The sequence below is a fragment of the Centropristis striata genome, chromosome 9 (genome assembly GCF_030273125.1).
Source record: "Centropristis striata isolate RG_2023a ecotype Rhode Island chromosome 9, C.striata_1.0, whole genome shotgun sequence".
Lineage (NCBI taxonomy): Eukaryota > Metazoa > Chordata > Actinopteri > Perciformes > Serranidae > Centropristis > Centropristis striata.
The window spans coordinates 39929752-39948798 of NC_081525.1; the positions used below are offsets into that span (position 1 = coordinate 39929752).

The 19047-nt window shown below is 37.1% G+C and overlaps 1 protein-coding gene across 1 annotated transcript; it reads left to right on the forward strand.

The window, feature by feature from the left end:
• The first annotated feature begins 1150 nt into the window (after positions 1 to 1150).
• si:ch73-40i7.5 (amyloid-beta A4 precursor protein-binding family A member 3) lies at positions 1151 to 18479 on the forward strand. The gene is made up of 11 exons (XM_059340407.1): positions 1151 to 1433; positions 5048 to 6173; positions 6832 to 6859; positions 6971 to 7116; positions 8034 to 8120; positions 10305 to 10493; positions 12226 to 12405; positions 13346 to 13558; positions 15535 to 15654; positions 16794 to 16934; positions 17597 to 18479. Exons 2-11 carry the CDS (start codon positions 5061 to 5063, stop codon positions 17666 to 17668), a joined length of 2289 nt encoding a protein of 762 aa, XP_059196390.1. The 5' UTR covers positions 1151 to 1433; positions 5048 to 5060; the 3' UTR covers positions 17669 to 18479.
• The last annotated feature ends 568 nt before the right edge of the window (positions 18480 to 19047 follow it).

Below are 19047 nucleotides of genomic sequence, written 5' to 3' on the forward strand. Positions count from 1 at the left end.
CGTAATAAACACATTTTTTGATATTAGGTTTATTTGTAACTCGGAACTGAGAAAAGTACAGTAAATAAAGTTTGTGGTGAAGTCAGCTATTCTCAAAGTGTTAATGTGTTTTTGTCTTTTTGGTCATTTAATGTCTTTTTTGCCCATTTTGTGTGGTTTTTTTTTAGTAATTTGTCTTTTTGGTCATTTTGTGGTCAATGTGTGTCTTTTTGGTTATTTTGTGTCTTTTTCTGGTCATTTTTTGTCATTTTGTGGTCAATTTGAGTCCTTTTTTGCTTAATTTTATGTAATTTTTGGTCAATTTGATTCTTTTTTGGGGTAATTTGGTGTCTTTTCTGACAAATCCCAAATTAGCAAGTTATTACTTTACAAGGAGTCTCTGGCTTGAAGCTGACTGTTACAAAAAAATATATAAATGCACAGACAGAGAGATGTTTTAGTTGTTGTCTGCTTCATTATTTGTCCAAAATTCGTCGTATCAACTGAGTTTGTCTGATCTGAACTGTGCGACTTTTTTTGATCATTTTGTGGTCAATTTGTGTCTTTTTTGGTCATTTGGTTTCCTCTTTGGTCAATTTGTGTCTTTTTTTAGTCATTTTGTGTCTTTTTTTGGTCATTTGGTTTCTTTTTTGGGCCATTTTGTGTCTTTTTTGGTCAATTTGTGTCTTTTTGTGGTCAATTTGAGTCCTTTTTTGCGTAATTTTATGTAATTTTTTGGTAATTTTGTGTCTTTTTCTGACAAATCCCAATGCACAGACAGGGAGATGTTTTAAGTAAGTAAACTTTATTTATATAGCACCTTTCACAGACAGAAGTCACAAAGTGCTTCACATAGAAATCATACACATAACATAAAAATGTACATACAAGTTTTAAAAGACCAAAACAACAGCAATTTAAACAACCATAGCAGTCCCGAAACAATTAATCAAAGGCCTGAACAAATAAAAAATTTTAGCTGTTGTCTGCTTCATTATTTGTCCAAAATACGTCGTATCAACTGAGTTTGTCTGATCTGAACTGTGAGATTGTGTTCAGTGAGACAACATGCATGTTAAATTGGGGGTCGCGACTCAAAAAAAAGGTTGAGAACTCCTGATGTACAGAAGAGGAAGAAGAACCCGTGATAGCGGTGATCACTTGGAATTCCCAGCAGCATTTGAACGCAGCACAGCGACACAGACTGAATAAATAAAAGCTGTCGACAGAAAGAAGCGATGAGAGGAAAACTCTGTTTTATTCCGAGACTTTTGATTTAAACTCCTGCATCATGTGAACCTTTAACGTCTCATGCTGCTGCTGTTGTTAGTATGACGAACAAAACAAAGCAGAAGTTTTGGAAAAGACTCAAATCTGAAACCACGTCAACTCCTCAAGACCCGGAGGAGTCTCTGCGTGGGCACAAAGACACGCAGAAACACCTTTAATACCAGGTGAGAGCTGCTCGTTTAGTAATTAAACTATTAATGCATTATAATCATTAAACATGTTGTGTTCAGGAGCTCCTTTTAGGATGCTGCGGTGTGCAATTAGCTCACTAGTTAGCATTGAGCTAACTTCAGAGATAACCAAACTGAACCATTATTTATTTGACCCTCAGTGTGAAAAGTGAAACGTTGCTCAGAATTATTATGAGTTTGTTTATTTTTATTTTTCACACATTATTTACTACTTGATTATTACTTCCCCCACTATTTTCTGTCTTATGCATGTGAGTAAAACCTGATTACATTTTACATATCGTCTATTCAAAGTTGGACTATTATTTTTAAAGCACGTAGCTTTAATAAAGTAAAATATACTTATACTGTATATTCATATTTATTCTGCACTGGAATTCTACTCCTTAATACATACTCCTTCTTTAGACACTTTATTTGTATTTTTACATTACATTTTATTGTATTTTTATATTTTATTGCTTGAAGTATGCCTAGGTTGTTCTTTTATTTAATTATTTAATTGTGTTGTTATTGTCTCTGTGTGTAATGCTGCTGCTACACTGTCATTTCCCAGCTTGGGATAAATAAAGTCTATCTATCTATCTATCTATCTCTCTATCTATCTATCTATCTATCTATCTATCTATCTATCTATCTATACGACAAAAATTGGAGTGGCAATCTAAAAGCTAGGCAAGTTTTTCTACACGGAAAGTATTTTTAATCTTTACTCAGGTTATTTCTAAATAATATTTATTTAATAGAACCACTTATTTTTTTTAATGAAAATACACAAGTAAATTGCTGATGTCCCTCAATTACATATTACTTGGAAATATCAACTAATTATGCCAATGAAATGGTTTAGTGTTACTACTTGATTATTACTTCCTCCACTATTTTCTGTCTTATACATGTGACTAAAACCTTATTACATTTTACATATCGTCTATTCAAAGTTGGACTGATATTTTTAAAGCACGTAGCTTTAATAAAGTTAAATATACGACATATAATTTGCACTCTGCACATTCCTCATTTAATTTTCACTAAGTTGTTTATAGTATATTGTTAAATGTCTTTTTCTTAGATTGTTATTTTTTATCTTTATCTTAAATTTTGTGTGAAATGTGTGTGGTCGGCTGTAACAAAGACATTTCCCCGCTGTGGGATTAATAAAGTCAATATAATCTATTTATTCCTCTTCAAACCGTTAACGCCACTACATTATTCCAAGCATTGATCCTATCTGTACACTGAAAAAAATTGGAGTGGCAATCTAAAAGCTAGGCAAGTTTTTCCACAAAAAGTGTTTTTAATTTTTACTCAGGTTATTTCTAAATCATATTTATTTAATAGAGCCACTTATTTTTTTTAATGAAAATACACAAGTAAATTGCTCATGTCGCTCAATTACATTTTACTTAGAAATATCAACTAATTATGCCAATGAAATGGTTTAGTGAATATTACTTGGAACGAATGATTCAATTTTCATACAAAACTGAGGACACATAATAACAAACAATCATTAAGTAATGCACTACATGAAAAACTGCTATTTTAAAGTAAAAGCAATGAATTCGTATTTCTTTGTAGAATTTATATAGATGATTGAAATAATCATTTCCAAGGCCAAAAAATCTTTTTTATTGTCAGTGTACAATGTGTCTTTTATGTTCTTTTTTTTAAATGCGTCTTTGTGAGCCACTATTGACATTGATATTTTCTGTAAAATATCCTACTTGTTTCGTGGAGTTTATAAGCCTGTTTCACCAGAAGACCGGTCTGATTTTTGCTATGACTCTTTATCGTTGTTTGAAGACATAAACACATCTAAAGATCGATATTCATCTATAAATTTGCAGATATTTGAATGAAGTTCGGTATGCTCGCTCTAATATTCACACTACCAAACAGGCAGTTTATATTAGGGTGCATTAATATATGTTTAATGGCAACTAGATAACTCCATAAATGAAATAGGTGAAATGTTCTGTTCTCTGGCTATTTCATAGTTCCACATATTGTACAAGTTGTTCTTGTACTTTGATCCTGAAGCTGCTTCTCTATCTTGATGCTCCCTCAGATAGTGATGCTGTCTACTAGTACTAAACTCATTATCTGACACAGTCTTTACAAGGTTTCTAAATCTTCAAGTGTGGAAAGTGCTCATTTTAACCACTATGTTTTCAAGTTCAATGATCAAAACATACAAACGTAAAATGACAAAGCTGGTAATAAAAGCAAAGTGGTGATATGCATTGATGCTTGGTATAAATTAATCTGTATACTTTATTTATTTGCAAAATTACATTTATAGTAACAACTAGAAAATTTCCTCTGGGGAAATTCTGAAAGGGCCACGGGGGCTACTGCCGGTGTGTGTACACTATGATGAGATTCTTCAGAGATTTCAAACTATGCCCTTTAACCTCAAAATGTGTGTAAGTGTGTGTGTGTGTGTGTGTGTGTGTGTGTGTGTTTGAAGCATGTGTATGCATGTGTGAGGAGTGTGCGTGCTTATGCGCATGTGTGTGTGTGTGTGTGTGTATATCTGTAACTGTAATCACATCAAAGATCAAAGGCAATCAACAGAATTAACTGACACCTGTTACAGTGACAGCAGCCAGAGGTGGACTGGAATTTCTGGCCTCGAACAGAAAGCATTTTTGGCAAAACCATAATACCTATCATTGATCCGACTTCACTTTGAGCGTCCTGAGTTCTTCCTGAACGTCTACATATGATTTTTTTTAAGAAAAATTAAAAAATAGCTTTGTTAGAGCGATCTAAAAAAACTGTTCCATCTTCCTTTTTTTCAAAATCTTCCTGCGTTTTTAATATGGGAGCCAATGAGGCTGTTGGTGGTGTTGGTGGATCATCTGTGCGTCCTACGCCCAAACTATAACTCTGACAGCTTTACCAGAGGATTGTGAGGGAGAAGACTAATTTTCCTACGTTTCTATGTATAAATTATTTCTGTAGAGTGGATTTTGCGGCCTGGAGCGCAGTTTTAAAATTTATTTTTTGACAGTTTCTTCTCTCCCTCTACACTCTGGCGATGATGTCACACACTGTGACACGAACATTCCGTGCAATACACACCCATTATAATCTCAGAATTTCTCCAAAAATGATCATGGTCATTGAACAGGGATTGATAAAAAACTATATGACCTATCGAAACGTGGATTAATACACCGTGTCTACTGTTTAAAGTTTAAATGGAGTCTCTAGGTGAAATTATGCCGGAGAAGTAGACGTTTAAAAATCTCCAATTATTGTTCTTGGCCGTCCCATTCATTTCAATGCAAAATTTTGGGCAGTTTTTCGCGACTTACGTTGCCTACGAGGCCCTAATTAGGAAGTGGTGCTGAAGGTTTTGAGACACTTTTTGCTTTAGGTACCTTGATCGTGTTGACAAGTGCTTTCATTTCCAAATACTTTTTTTTTTTATGCTGGCAGTTTCAATTGTGCAGCAGCTGTTATATACATCAACTACTTATTTTTTTAAATGTTTTATGACAATGTTTTCCATATAGTTGGAAACCAAGTGAACTAAATTTCTAGATGATCTCTTGAATTGAACCTTTTCCTTGCAGGCTTTCTGTCAGAATGGACTCAGACGTCTTCTCCGCTCAGCACTCGGACTCCTTGAGTTCCTCCACCGTTCCTGCTGATGGAGACTTGGAGGTTAACGGCAAACAGCCTGCAGCAGCTCTGCCTGGTCCAGAGGTGGAGGATGTGGACTCCTACAATCTGATTGAGCCTCCTCCTTTAGACTGGAGGTCTGACTCCTCCAGTGAGGCCGGATCAGAGGAAGACCTGGATGAGTCCAGCTTCCCTCCTTCTGCTGACAGTCTGGACCAGACCAGTCCAGCTGAGCCAGGATTACTGAGTGACTCTGTGGCTCCGTTCGACATGAACCAGCAGGAGCTGGTGGCAAGTGTTGCAGAGGATGAAGAGGAAGAGGAAGAGGAAGAGGAAGAGGAAGAGGTGGGGGCTGGTGAAGAATACCAGCAGGACAATAGGATGAGTGAAGACCAGGTGGAGGTTTCTAACAGGCTGTCAGGTGATGAAGACCACAGCCGCATCCACAGCCTGCTCAGCCAGCTGCAGCTGCTGGGGGAGGAGCCTCAAACACCCCCTCACCTGGCCCAGGAGCCTCAAACACCCCCTCACCTGGTGGGGGAAGAGCCTCAAACACCCTCCCACCTGGCCCAGGAGCCTCAAACACCCCCCCACCTGGCCCAGCACCAGCTGCTGGGGGAAGAGCCTCAAACACCACCTCACCTGGCCCAGCAGCACCAGTACCAGCACCACCAGTACCAGCAGCAGCACCAGTACTCCACCCGGTCCGAGCTGGAGGCCTGCGGCCCCTCCCTCATCACAGACCGCAGCACTGAGAGCACCGGGCTGCTGTTCTCTGAGAGCCACCAGAGAGACCTGCTGGGGCTGCTGCACTTCACAGAGATCAGCGCCGGCTCTCCCAGTTCTCCCAGTCCCCCCAGTCTGCCCCAGAGAGGAGACGTGGACGCGGTGGTGTCGGTGTCCTACAGCCAGCAGGACGCTCAGAGGTTCTGGGGACGTTATGGGAACGGTCAGCAGCAGAGACACAGAGAGGACTCCGACGCCTCGCTGCCTGATGACGAGTATCCTGAGCCGGTGTGGATGAAGAGGGGGGAGGAGCCTCCGGAGGAAGAGGAGGCTGCTGCAGAGAGCCAGCAGGTGGGTCCAGATGAAGATTAGATTAGATTAGATTAGATTAGATTTTTATTTGTCATTGCACAGAAATACAACGAAATTCAATGCACTCACGTACTGGACTCATAAAAAAACCAACATAATAAATAGTAAATAGAAAAGATACATTCTCATCATCTCAGCACTTAGTATATTCATGTCATTCATTCACTATACCATAAACTTAGTGCCATTGTATGCATTAAAACAATAGTGTAAATATATAAAGTGTAGTGCAGTGAATTTACATAAATATGTAAAGATTGATTTCTTCATTTAGTCTCTGCTGAAGACCATATTCCTCATGTCACTTACACATTTCAGACTACATAATGTGATGTATGATATGCATTTGTATGGAAAAGGATTTGTGTCAGCTAGAAGTAGATAAATAAAAGTTTTTTTATTTTATTTTAAATAAATAAAGTTTTATTTTAAATAAATAAAATAAGATGATTTCAAGTTGTTCAGTTGTGATGCTGTAGCCAGTTTGGTCTTTTTAAATAGTGAAGTTAGTTACTCCACTATAATGGATACAAATTATATCCTTTAACTTCCTCTTGAACTGTTTTTGTTTCCTTCTTATATCATATGAAGTACAGTTTTTACAGTTCAGTCATTTCTCTTTCTGCTGTATTTACAGGATCCGGATCGTCCTGCATACAAAGACGGTGAGCAGTGTGTTTTGTTTGATAGAAAGCTGGATTTTTTTTAGTCAAATGTTACTAAAAAATTAGGTCAAACTGTTGTCTACAGTGTTTTCATGTGTTTTACTCCTTCAGTGCCTGGTCCATGTGACCCTGAAGACCTGCTGGATGGAGTGATCTTTGGAGCCAAGTACCTGGGCTCCACGCAGATCAAATCAGAGAAGAACCCGTCTACAAACGCCCGCATGACGCAGGCTCAGGAGGCCGTGGACCGTATTAAGGTGAACACACAGGAGAACTCACAGTGGACACTGAACGCACCATATTTTGTTGCTGTGTGTTCTAGAAATTGTAACCATTACTTCCTAGGCAGCGCACACATGCACAAAATGAAGCTAATCTTTTTTTTAACTTGCATCTGAGGCCCCGTTTACACGATGACGGTCTGAACAGAAGACGCTAAAGTGGCGTCGCGTCTTCACTTTTTATTCCTCGTTTAGACGAGCGTTTTCAGGAGGAAATCTGCTGCATACGGTGACGCAAAAGTGTGTGAATGTGATTGGGTATGCAGCCAGGCGGCATCACTTAACCCATTGAAGCCTGGAAAGTGGATACGTCGTTTTGTAGTATTTGTATAAGCTCTCAAATACCTTTTTGAATTTCATTTCTATCTGCTACAGAGGCTGAAAAATCTATTATTTAGGAGAAGAGTTGACACTGTTTTTTCCAGAATTTTTCCAGAATTTCCAGAAAATTAGAGGCTTATTTTTAAATCGCCCAGTGATTTTTCAGGCCTCAATGGGTTAAAGCCATAAGAGCATCTTTGGGCATGTGGAAGTTTTCACGCCACACATTTTCATCAGCTACTCCTTCCACAAAGTTCTCCACCATCACTAGATCTCCCAGGTCTCCTCCAAAGCCGTCTGGCTCTAAACGAAAGGCACTTCCGATGAAATATTTTGTTGTTTTTACCCGCGAGCGTCCTCGTGTAAACGGGGCCTGAGCCGAAAGAGACCAGACAAGTTCTGCTGAAGCGACAGAGATTCTTTTAGCAGGGTTAGAGCTGGATTGTTTCTATGTGAATACCTGGATGCTTGCATGTAGAAATACTATTTTTGAGATCTAAATTCTTTTATAATGGCTGTTTGATTACTTTAACGTCATCATCAGGATATAAGTGTTGCTGTGTGTGTTTCAGGCTCCAGAGGGAGAGTCTCAGCCAATGACGGAGGTGGATCTGTTCATCTCCACCCAGCGAATCAAAGTTCTCACTGCTGACACACAGGTGTGTTTTTATCTAGAAGGTTGTGTGAACTTTACCTCACATTTTATAAAAGAAGTGGACGAAGCCTGCAGGAAGTAAAGCCAATGCAGAGGGGCCGCAAACGTGCATTCTCTCTAATGTCCAGCAGGGGGCAACTCCACCGGTTTAAAAAGAAGACTGATTATGTAGAAGTCTATGAGACTATTTATTCCCCCAGTAAACATTAAAGGGCTCAATCATTAGTTAAAGGATTTCTTCTTTTCTTTGGGATTTGTCAGAAAAAGACACAAAATGACCAAAAAATTACATAAAATTATGCAAAAAAGGACTCAAATTGACCACAAAATGACCACAAAAAGACACAAATTGACCAAAAAAGACACAAAATGGCCCAAAAAAGAAACAAAATTACCAAAAAAGACACAAAATGACTAAAAAAAGACACAAATTGACCAAAAAGGAAACCAAATGACCAAAAAAGACACAAAATGATCAAAAAAAGACACAAAATGACCAAAAAAGACACAAAATGACATTTACATTATTCATTTACAAAATGAATGATGTTCATTTTGTAAATGATGGTTATTTAGAGTGAAATACATTATAAAGCATGGTATGCTTTAGGGCGTGGTCACTCTCTGGCTGCAAGAAGCCTTAATATAGAATAATTTAATATGAGAGCTCTGCAGTAATGCTGCAGTCATAGTGGAGGCTATTTTCTTCCACTATGTAGCTGAATTGTCAGGAGAGTCAAAGTGGGTCATCCACTGTCTGCTTCCTCTGCACGGCTCCATATGGATGAAAAAATAAGCAAGGTTTTCTTATTTTTTAACATTTTGATTTCAGTTATGCATTATAATACCAACACTATAATCTCATACCAGCACCGTGACTTTTTCCAATTAAAACTTTGTCGTGTTTGAAGGGAAAGTTGCCCAAATTTTGGTCAGGCTATTTTATCATTTTCTCCCTGTTGTTGCATTAAAGAACGCTTCAACTTCTCAGATTTAACAACATTTCAACAAACATTTCAAATACAAGAAGTCAAATAATCCTTTTCACAAAGACCATATTTGTCTTATGACTGTGAGGTTTTTTCAACACTGCCATGCTTTTTTTTTTTTTTTTATAATTCAAAGTTTTTATTATCTTTTCATTTTTACAACATACGAACGAACATCAAACAAACCAGACATGGAGGTCATAAAAAAAAATTAAAAATAATAAAAATAATACAATAATAATAGTAAATAAATAAAATACTAAATCTGAAAATAAATTAACTAAAAACAAGACAGGCAAGGCAGGCAAATCAACAAATCTGCCTACCAAAACTATCCCATTTTTCTTTTATCATATCATTTTCACAATTTAATCTCCCCAACATCTTCTCACATGCCATGCTTTTTTTTGTCACTGATTTATTCACGGGGGAAATTCAAGTGTCCTTGAACGCCTCACCAATGACAGTTTCAGAAGTGCTCTACTTTAAGTAGAATACCAGACAATAAACTGACAAAACATCACAACAATAAAGGTGGGGCGGTGTTTGTTCTAATGGATTACTGATCTCAAGCTAGTTTCAAGTCTATGCAAGTGCATAACAAGGTTATTATAGTTAACGAAAACTAACGAAATAACAAAAACTAGAATTGAAAAAACATTTTCGTTAACTGAAATAAAAATAAAAACGAGAGTTTTTTAAAAAACGATAACTAACTGAAACTGTATTTTGTGGTTACAAAACTAACTAAAACTAACTGAAATTATAGTGAAAATGTCCTTAGTTTTCGTCTTTGTCAACTTTTTTCATAGGTAATTCTTTTGGTTGATATTAAATCTATTTAATCCATCTGGTTTTATGACTTAATAAACTTATTGGGGCTGAGATGGATCAGACAAAGGAAATAAAGGAAACATTTATTGTGACCTTATTGAATCTGGCACCCAACAAATACCCCATTACAAAACAACTACAACTAATAAAAACTAAACTAAAACTAAGCATTTTCCAAAAAAATAAAAACTAATTAAAACTAATGAACTCACTCTGAAAACTAAATAAAACTAACTGAATTTGAAAACAGAAATTGACAACGAAATTAAAGCTAAAACTAATGAAAAATCCAAAACTATTATAACCTTGGTGCAAACCAGACTGACCTGTCTTCTCTCTGTTTCTAATATTAATAATCCACTCAGGAAGCCATGATGGACCACGCCCTGCAGATGATCTCGTACATCGCAGACATCGGGGACATCGTGGTCCTGATGGCCCGGAGGAAGCGTAAAGGCCAGGACAGCGATCCGGCCTCCAGCTCTCCCTCTCCATCGTCCTCCGGGCCTCAGAAGAAATGTTTAATGATCTGCCACGTCTTCTCCTCCGACGATGTGAGTCAGTCAGTTAAAGAGTCATTCTATAAAACGATGTGATGTGTTAGCCAGCTACGGCACTAGCAAACATAATACTGTAAAGCTTTCTGATTTATCCACTTTCTAATATAATATTTATAGTTTTATAGTGTCAAAATGCTATAGTTAGCCTAAAACTGACATTTGGATGTTTCACTTCATGAGAAAAATGCTGTATACACTACTGGTCAAAAGTTTTAGAACACACCAACTTTTCCAGAATTTAATGGAAAATGATGCAGTTTAATGTCTCAGTGTACTCTGAAATTAATGCACATTTGCAACATTTAAAATTCTTTATTGAGCATGATAGTGTTTTGAAAGTAAAAAAAAGATTCAAAATCACATTTTATGTTGGACTAAAGGACTAAAAAAAGACACAAAATGACCAAAAAAAGACACTGAAAGTCACAAAATGACCAAAAAAGACACAAAATGACTTACAAAGACATGAAAAGAATTCAAAAATGGACAAAATAGCCCAAGACTCCATAGAGTTAAGTTGTTAACCCATTTCTTGTTCCCTGAAAAAGGCCTACTTGTATAATTCTGAAATGTACATTATTTTCCAGTTTTGGTTAAGCTTACCTTTTTTTATTTACCTCTGGCAGTTCACCACTTACCTTTGGACCCTTTCAAGCTGTTCATTTGACTTGAACTGCTTGAATTTCAATAAAAAACTGGAAAAATTGGGCTGTTCTAAAACTTTTGACCGGTAGTGTACGTAACTTAAAGCATACTGAATGTCAGGATCCCACAGTTTTTTAATTTTTCTTGCTGATGCTTTATGTCTTAATCTTTGGATCCGCTTTTGTTATATTAAAGACTCAGTTTTTCAGTTTGGCGGCTTAAAAAACGTAACTTTGGATTCTAAACCCTGTCAACCCACCACACAGCTGCTTTAAGGCATTTTTCTGACTTTGCTAGAAGAGAAAAGCAACAAGTTGTTTTCTCCTCCGTCTTGATGGAACTTAATCCGGCTCTGTGTCTGTGGAGCTGCTGGTCCTAGATAAATAAAGTCTTTCTTTCTCTGCTTTTCTGGTCAACATTGTGGTCACAACTTCATCGTTTTAATGACTCTGTAGTCTTGAGGCTTTAGCTGCAAAGCTTACAAACAGGCCAACAAGTCAAGACATTATTAAGGCGTCTTTCTCTCCCCTGAATATTACATCTAAGATCAAATGTGCTGTTTTCAGCCGGACAACAGTTCCAGCTCCAGCTTGGCCTGGTTTCCTTCCCCCAGCGAGTTCTCCTGAATGTAAAAATGGTCTGGCTGTCGTCCCAGTTTCCCACTGCTGGCAAGACTGAATAGAGGGAGGAAGGGTTTCTTTTTAGAAACTAATTAGCTGTGGGATACTGAAGGCCATGAGGCCACTGCGTCTGCTGCTAGTTTTCCCAACTTTTTTTTTTTTTTTAAATGAAAGTTTTATTTTGTAATGAGACTGACAGTGAAAGGGGGGCAAGTAAATGTAAGAAATAACTGATGAAACAGTAAAGAAAACCAGAATATAGGAAAGAAAGAACCCTTTTCAGAATCAATGCTTGGTTTTTAGTTTTGTTAGTGTCGGGGTGTGACATGTGTTTCAGGCGCACTGTTTATTTTTTTTGCAAATTAACTCATTTGCTTTGATTTGTTCCTATGAAAATGTGCTTGAAAGTTGACGAATATTTATTTAACAAATGTAAACCTGAGTGGAATCTCTCCCTGCAGGCTCAGGTCATAGCTCAGGCTATCGGCCAGGCCTTCGGAGTGGCCTACCAGCAGTTCCTGCAGGCCAGCGGCATCCAGGCCAGCGACCTGAGGCCTGGAGAGTACAGCGACTACCTGGAGAGTCAGGAGCTCTATAACGGAGACCTGGCCCACTTCTCTGACTCGCAGAACATCCGAGACGTAAGCAGAGCCATGTGGCTTTATGTCTGAACACAAAGTACAGACGGCCATTTACTTATGTAGCTTTTTTAGGTGTCAGAAACATCTCAGACATTAGAAACATCTTGAACTAGAAGACACAGAACAGAAGGGCACAGAATGCCATGCCCTTTTTGCAATGTTAATAAAAGTGACAAATAATTTGTGTACCCGCTCCAAAATGTAACTGTTTCTTTTCTTTGACCATGCCACATAGTCTAGATGGATTTCAGAATAAAGGCCTCCTATAAGAAGTGAGGAGCATTTATGGGTACAAGTCAGGAACCGGCCTACCTTACATATCTCAAGGGTGCTGAGTCCAAAAAAAATGGTTCCCAAGCGAAATTTTGAGGTTTTGACCTTCTAATTTGTATATCAAACCATTTCTCCTTAGTTTTTTTGTAAGTAGGCAATCAAGATGAGGAAATTAAGTTTCTGGATCTATAGTCTAGAGTCAGAGCAAGGATATAGTGGAGGCTCAGTGTCTTTTTTATGCATATATATATGCAAAATACCAACTGGAACATTTAAAAGTGATATTGATTGAATATTTATGTCGGCCTTAAAAAAACACACAAATAATGCTTAATTTCACCTTAAAAGTTGGTATTTTGCATATATATATATATATATATAAATATACATAAAAAAAGACACTTTACTACTAATTTTAGTTAGTTTTGTAACCTCACAATACAGTTTTAGTTAGTTATCGTTTTTTAAAAACTCTTGTTTTTATTTTTATTTCAGTTAACGAAAATGTTTTTTCAATTCTAGTTTTCGTTATTTCGTTAGTTTTCGTTAACTATAATAACCTTGGTTCCAACGTATTCAGTTATGACCCTGACAACTTAAAGATCTTGCCAGTTGTAGGGAAATGACTGTTAACCAGCGTTTTCCTTGCTGTGTGTCTGTGGCTCAGGTGGCCATCACCAAGGCAGCAGGAGAGATCTTGGGCCTGGCGGTGGTGGAGTCTGGGTGGGGCTCCATCCTGCCCACGGTGGTGGTGGCCAACCTCCTCCATGGAGGTCCTGCTGAGCGCTGCGGGGAGCTGAGCATCGGGGACCGCATCATGTCCGTCAACAGCACCAGCCTGGTGGGGCTGCCCATCACCACCTGCCAGAACATCATCCGGGTGAGACAAACCTACAAACATGATGACTAAATCAACAGTAATAACAGTGTCACTACCGTAAATATATGTATTTTTTTTAGGGGGGGGGTGTCTTTTGGTGCGCCTTGCGCGTTTTTGTGGAAATGAAGGCGGAATACCCCATGACTGGACAAGATTTTGCGCAGTTTCTTGAAGGCTTTGAAACTCCCCTCTGAGTGACACGAGGGTCTCAGATGCACTTGCTAGATATTTGATGCCTGCAAAATATCAATGTTTTGTTTTTTGGAGACTTTGTGAAACAATAGTTTCCAGAATTTTACCCTGTATCACTGTTTTTATTTTAAATATTCAGTTTTTTTTTACGATCAAAATACAGACAATATCATGACCTGAACCCTATGTGTTACGGTAAAAAAAAAAAAAAAAAGATATTTGTTTTACAGGCAGGGGCGGGGCCCTATGGTATGGGGGGGCTGCGGGGGTATACTTTACGGCCCAGAACAGTGTTATTGTTACTATATTGAAATGTCAGAATTTCTTTTAGGTCTTCTGATAAAATGTAACCGCTGTACATTCAAGTGATCTTTCCTTCTTCACAGAAAATGTACTTTCCTTAAAATGCACTAGATGGCACTATGATTCCTTTCAGTGTGTGTTTATTTGTTGGTACTGATTTGATAGTGGATTTGGATATTTGGGTTCTAAAGGGCAGATATCAGTATACACACAGTCGGTATTTTGATTTATTGTTTTGGGAGTTTAAATAGTTTTTATCCTATTATGGAAGAGCTGAATCTTTGAAACATTTCCCTGTGAAGGACACAATAACATGAACACCTCAAAGAGTGCGTAGCTTTCATACTGAAAGATGGCGAACTCCCAGAACTAGGAAAGTACGTACGCAAACTCACCTCGACATGTATCAAACTGTGCTTACGCCAGGTTCAGCACCTTTCCTTCATACATCCCAACCAGCTGGAACTGAGTGTACATGCACGAGCCACCAGCCACGCCCCGGCTCCTCCCCAAAATGAATATGCAAATTACATGCAAATGACTATAAATCGCCGGCATGCCCGCTGATTATCGACAAAACAATGGATAAATCAACTTACTGCCACTGCAGCGAGGTGGACGTGGTGATCTCCAGGTGGAGGCAGGAAAAATTAGCTTTTTGTTGTCTCAGGTGTTGGATCAGCAACAAGATGTCACTATGGCTGTTAGAGCTGCCAGTGCGTAATGCTGCTATAATCATTTTCACGCATCAGCTTATAAGCCACACTTAACTTGTTGTCCCAATTAAACATCACATACAGGATCAAATATGAACTAAACCTGACTTATTCTGGAAGGATTTTCCACACACGTTTTTTCTCCGGAGAGAGAGATCTGTGGTCATGGACCGCTGTGACCTGCAGCGTTAACATCTCCATAATAATAATAATGATAATAATAATAATAATCCATGTTCAACCAAAGGGGAAACGGTCGGCGATCGGGACTTTGACACAGTAATTAAGGAGGTTATCTGTGAAAAATGTATGCACTCCATTATCAGAATCACAAGTATTGATCCCAGGAGGGGGATATATAAAAATAGTGGAAATAGCAGAATATATAGACTTACAAAATATACAATCTTAACATCAAAACATATAGACTTCAACATACTATCATTGCACCAGTCAGCAGCAGTACGCAGGTGAAGTCTAAAATGTGAAAATAGATGAAAAAAAAAAATCTATCCCCTCATATTTAGAACGGGTTATTGATGGTGGAAAACAGCATTTTCCGAGAGCTATAAACTATAAAAATAATGCCAGTTGTGTGATTTACGAAACTGGTTTTATTTAACTGCAAATGTTCCGACATGAACATTCAAGAAAACATCAACGAGGAAAACGAGTGAAAAGCAGCTCAACACTGGCAAAACATTTAAAAAACAAGTTCTGCTGTCACCTCAGTCCTCTAGTTCACAGTTTGTTTCTATCTTTCAGGATTTAAAAAACCAAAAGTATGTGAAGCTCAGCATTGTCCACTGTCCGCCTGTTACCATGGCGATCATCAGGAGGCCAGACCCCAAGTTCCAGCTGGGCTTCAGCGTGGAGGACGGCATTGTAAGTCAATACTCATATTTATATTAAACTGAAGTCAGATTTGTACTAGAGCCCAACTGATTTGGGATTTTTCTGGCACAATGATATTGGAGTAAAAAAATGAACTGATACAGTGATAGCATCAGGTGAATGGACCTAAATAGTAGTAAATAGACAGTAAATAGATAGTAAATAGACCTTTTCTATGTAGATGTGCACCTATATCAGCTATTCTCAACCTTGGAGATGATTTCTGGGGGTCGCCAAATCATTTTGGAAGTCAGCTCTGTCTCCACTGTGTTAAAGTGTTCATGTGTTCATGTATTTTAGTCTTTTTGGTCATTTTGTGTCTTTTTTTTGGTCATTTTGTGTCTTTTTTTGATCACTTTGTGGTCAATTTCTGTCTTTTTTTTTGGTCATTTTGTTTCCTTTTTGGTCAATTTGTGTCTTTTTTTGTAGTCATTTTGTGTCTTTTTTTGGTCATTTTGTTTCTTTTTGGGCCATTTGTGTCTTTTTCGGTCAATTTGTGTCTTTTTGTGGTCATTTTTTGTCATTTTATGGTAAATTTGAGTCCTTTTTTGCATAATTATATGTAATTTTTTGGTAATTTTGTATCTTTTCTGACAAATCCCAAAGTAGCACAGACAGGGAGATGTTTTAGTTGTTCTCTGCTTCATTATTTGTCCAAAATTCGTGAGATTGTGTTCAGTGAGCGGGGGTCGCGGACAACATACATGTTAAATTGGGGGTCGTGACTCAAAAAGGTTGAGAACTACTGACCTATATGACCATGGCAAGATACTCAGAAGGCTGTTTCTAATAAATACCTTGATTAAGGAGTACTGACATTATTATAAATCATCTAAAATTTCACATACAATGTATTAACTTGTCAACCAATTCTACAAATGAGAAGAAAAGAATAAATATTTACAAAAATAAATGATGTTCAGTACCTCTCAATTGCTGACCATTTAAATAAAAAATAAATAAAAATAATGTAAATAGCCTATGACATTACTAAATCACCCCAAGCAAGTTTTTCTGCTTTTATACGTTCTGTAAAAAATAATTGAGAAAAAAAAAGACTGAGATAGGCAAATATTGATCAGGCTCTAGATTGAACACTCAGTTAGTTTCTCCCTTTCTTCCTGTTGCAGATCTGCAGTCTGATGCGTGGCGGTATAGCAGAGAGAGGAGGTATTCGTGTCGGGCATCGCATCATTGAAATCAACGGGCAAAGTGTCGTCGCCACGCCACACGACAAGATCATCCAGATTCTGACCAACGCTGTCGGAGAGGTGATGAAATGCTGACATCCACAACACGTTTTTATTTTCAGTAATTGGTATTCCACTCAAAGTTTGCTTTTTTTAATTTTTTATTGGTTTTTAGTGTCAAACATTTCCACATCATTCATCATAGTTTCTGTGTGTGTGCTCACCACTATGACTTGAATAGTACAAATTTGAAAAAGTCTCTCAAAAGCACACACATATCGACACAATATAGTAAAGAAATAAAATGAAAGTAGAAAGAACAGTAAAACAGTTAGGGGGTAGTCTGTTTGTGAGATGATTAGCTATCAGTGAAAACAAAATCAGGCCTTTGGGGCATTACAAAGTGAATCCACTTTGTAATGTATGAAGTAAATTGCTCTGTTTTATGATTGACAAATGCTGTTATCTTTTCCATTTTGTAAATGTCCATCCATCCATTTAGAGTTGAGCTCTCCTGCGATAACCACTTCCTGGTTAAAGCCTTTTTAGCTGCAACCAACAGAATGTTCAATAAGTATTTGTCCTTTTTCATCCAGGTCTTAGGTAAATTCCCAAAGTACATAATTTTGGATTCTAAAGGCAGAACATCTTTGAAAATGTCTTGTAGGGCATTGTGTATTCAAAGTTTGCTTTTAATGAAATATTTCCACAGTTAACATTTTGATTTCTCTCCCTGTGGGCAGATTCACTTGAAGACCATGCCAGCCTCAACATATCGTCTGTTAACAGGACAAGAGCAGCCAGTGTTTCTTTAAGGACTTCCTGCTGCATCAAGGACAAAAATCCTGAACAGTGTTCAAGCTTCATGAACTTTTGCCAAACTAAGAAAATATTATGCAATTGATCTTACAGCATATTCGCTGTTGTCACACCACTGAGTACAACAAATTAGTCTAGCTATATATTTCTAAGATGTAATGAACATTGAGGTATTGTGAAAGCACATTTTAAAGTGACAGGGATAGATAGTAGCTCTTCATTTATATTTATCTGGTATTTAACAAAGCAGGCAGTAGCTGAGATGCAATAAACAGAATATATTTTGACTTCACTAACTTCTACAAGGTGGTGAACGGTGTTGATTTTACTGGACTTTAGAGTTTCTGGTCTTCCAACCTGATGTGTTGCCAGTGTGCCTGAGCTGAAAGTGCTTGTAGGGGAAACCTTATTGAATCAGGACAAAGAGTCTGCGTATTTCATCATGATGTATTTCCAGTCCCTCACGTATTTCAACATAGTGCATATCAACAAGTGTCTTCACAGTGCTCTGGTTCATTCACACAATGCCTCCCTGATGAAGCAGATATCATGCACAATTGAAGCTAACTGCCTTACTTCATCAAGAGATGCATATATTTTTAAGAGTTTTGGATGTTCATTAAAATGCTATGTAAAATATCTTCTTGTTATTTATTTAGAGTCAGTGTTGGCTGAATAAGTTTCACATGCAAAGTTTCTTTTTCTTTTTTTTAAAACAGTTTACATGTCTATGTACATGCAAGGAAGAGCTACTGTATATTTAAATGTCGACACCTCTATAAATATGTTGTCTTTGCAATAAATATAATTGAATCATTTATCATTTATAATTGCATCAAATTGATAACTCAGCTCTTATAAGAAAATGTATGTAATAATTGCTACTGTAATGCTTTTAATTAATATCTCTGCTGTTATTTCAATTAGTTACGAGTTTACAATGTAATCATATGCTGCTTGTGCTAATAAAGTAATGCCTTTTATTTTTGTGACTATTATTAAGATACATCTCTGTGTGAGCATGTATCCAATCCAATCCAATCCCCTTTATTTATACAGCACAATTTTAGCAAACACAAGGTTTCCAAAGTGCTGCACAAACAATAAATACATAACACAATACAAAGAGATGTAGTAAACAATAGATCAGTAAGATGCAATAAGATAAAATAAATAAAAAATGGGATAAAAATAAATAATGTGTATAATGTAAAATATATATAAATATATATATATATATAAATATGTAATATTTATATGTATATGTATATATATATATACATATATACATATAAATATGTAATATTTATATGTATATATGTATATATATATACATATATATATATATACATATATATGTATATATGTATATATA

Coding starts and splice junctions, on each gene's coding strand:
- si:ch73-40i7.5 (XM_059340407.1), top strand. CDS start 5,061: ATGGACTCAGACGTCTTCTCCGCTCAGCACTCGGACTCCTTGAGTTCC. Junction 8,121..10,304: donor TTCTCACTGCTGACACACAG/GTGTGTTTTTAT, acceptor TAATCCACTCAG/GAAGCCATGATGGACCACGC. Junction 16,935..17,596: donor TGACCAACGCTGTCGGAGAG/GTGATGAAATGC, acceptor CCCTGTGGGCAG/ATTCACTTGAAGACCATGCC.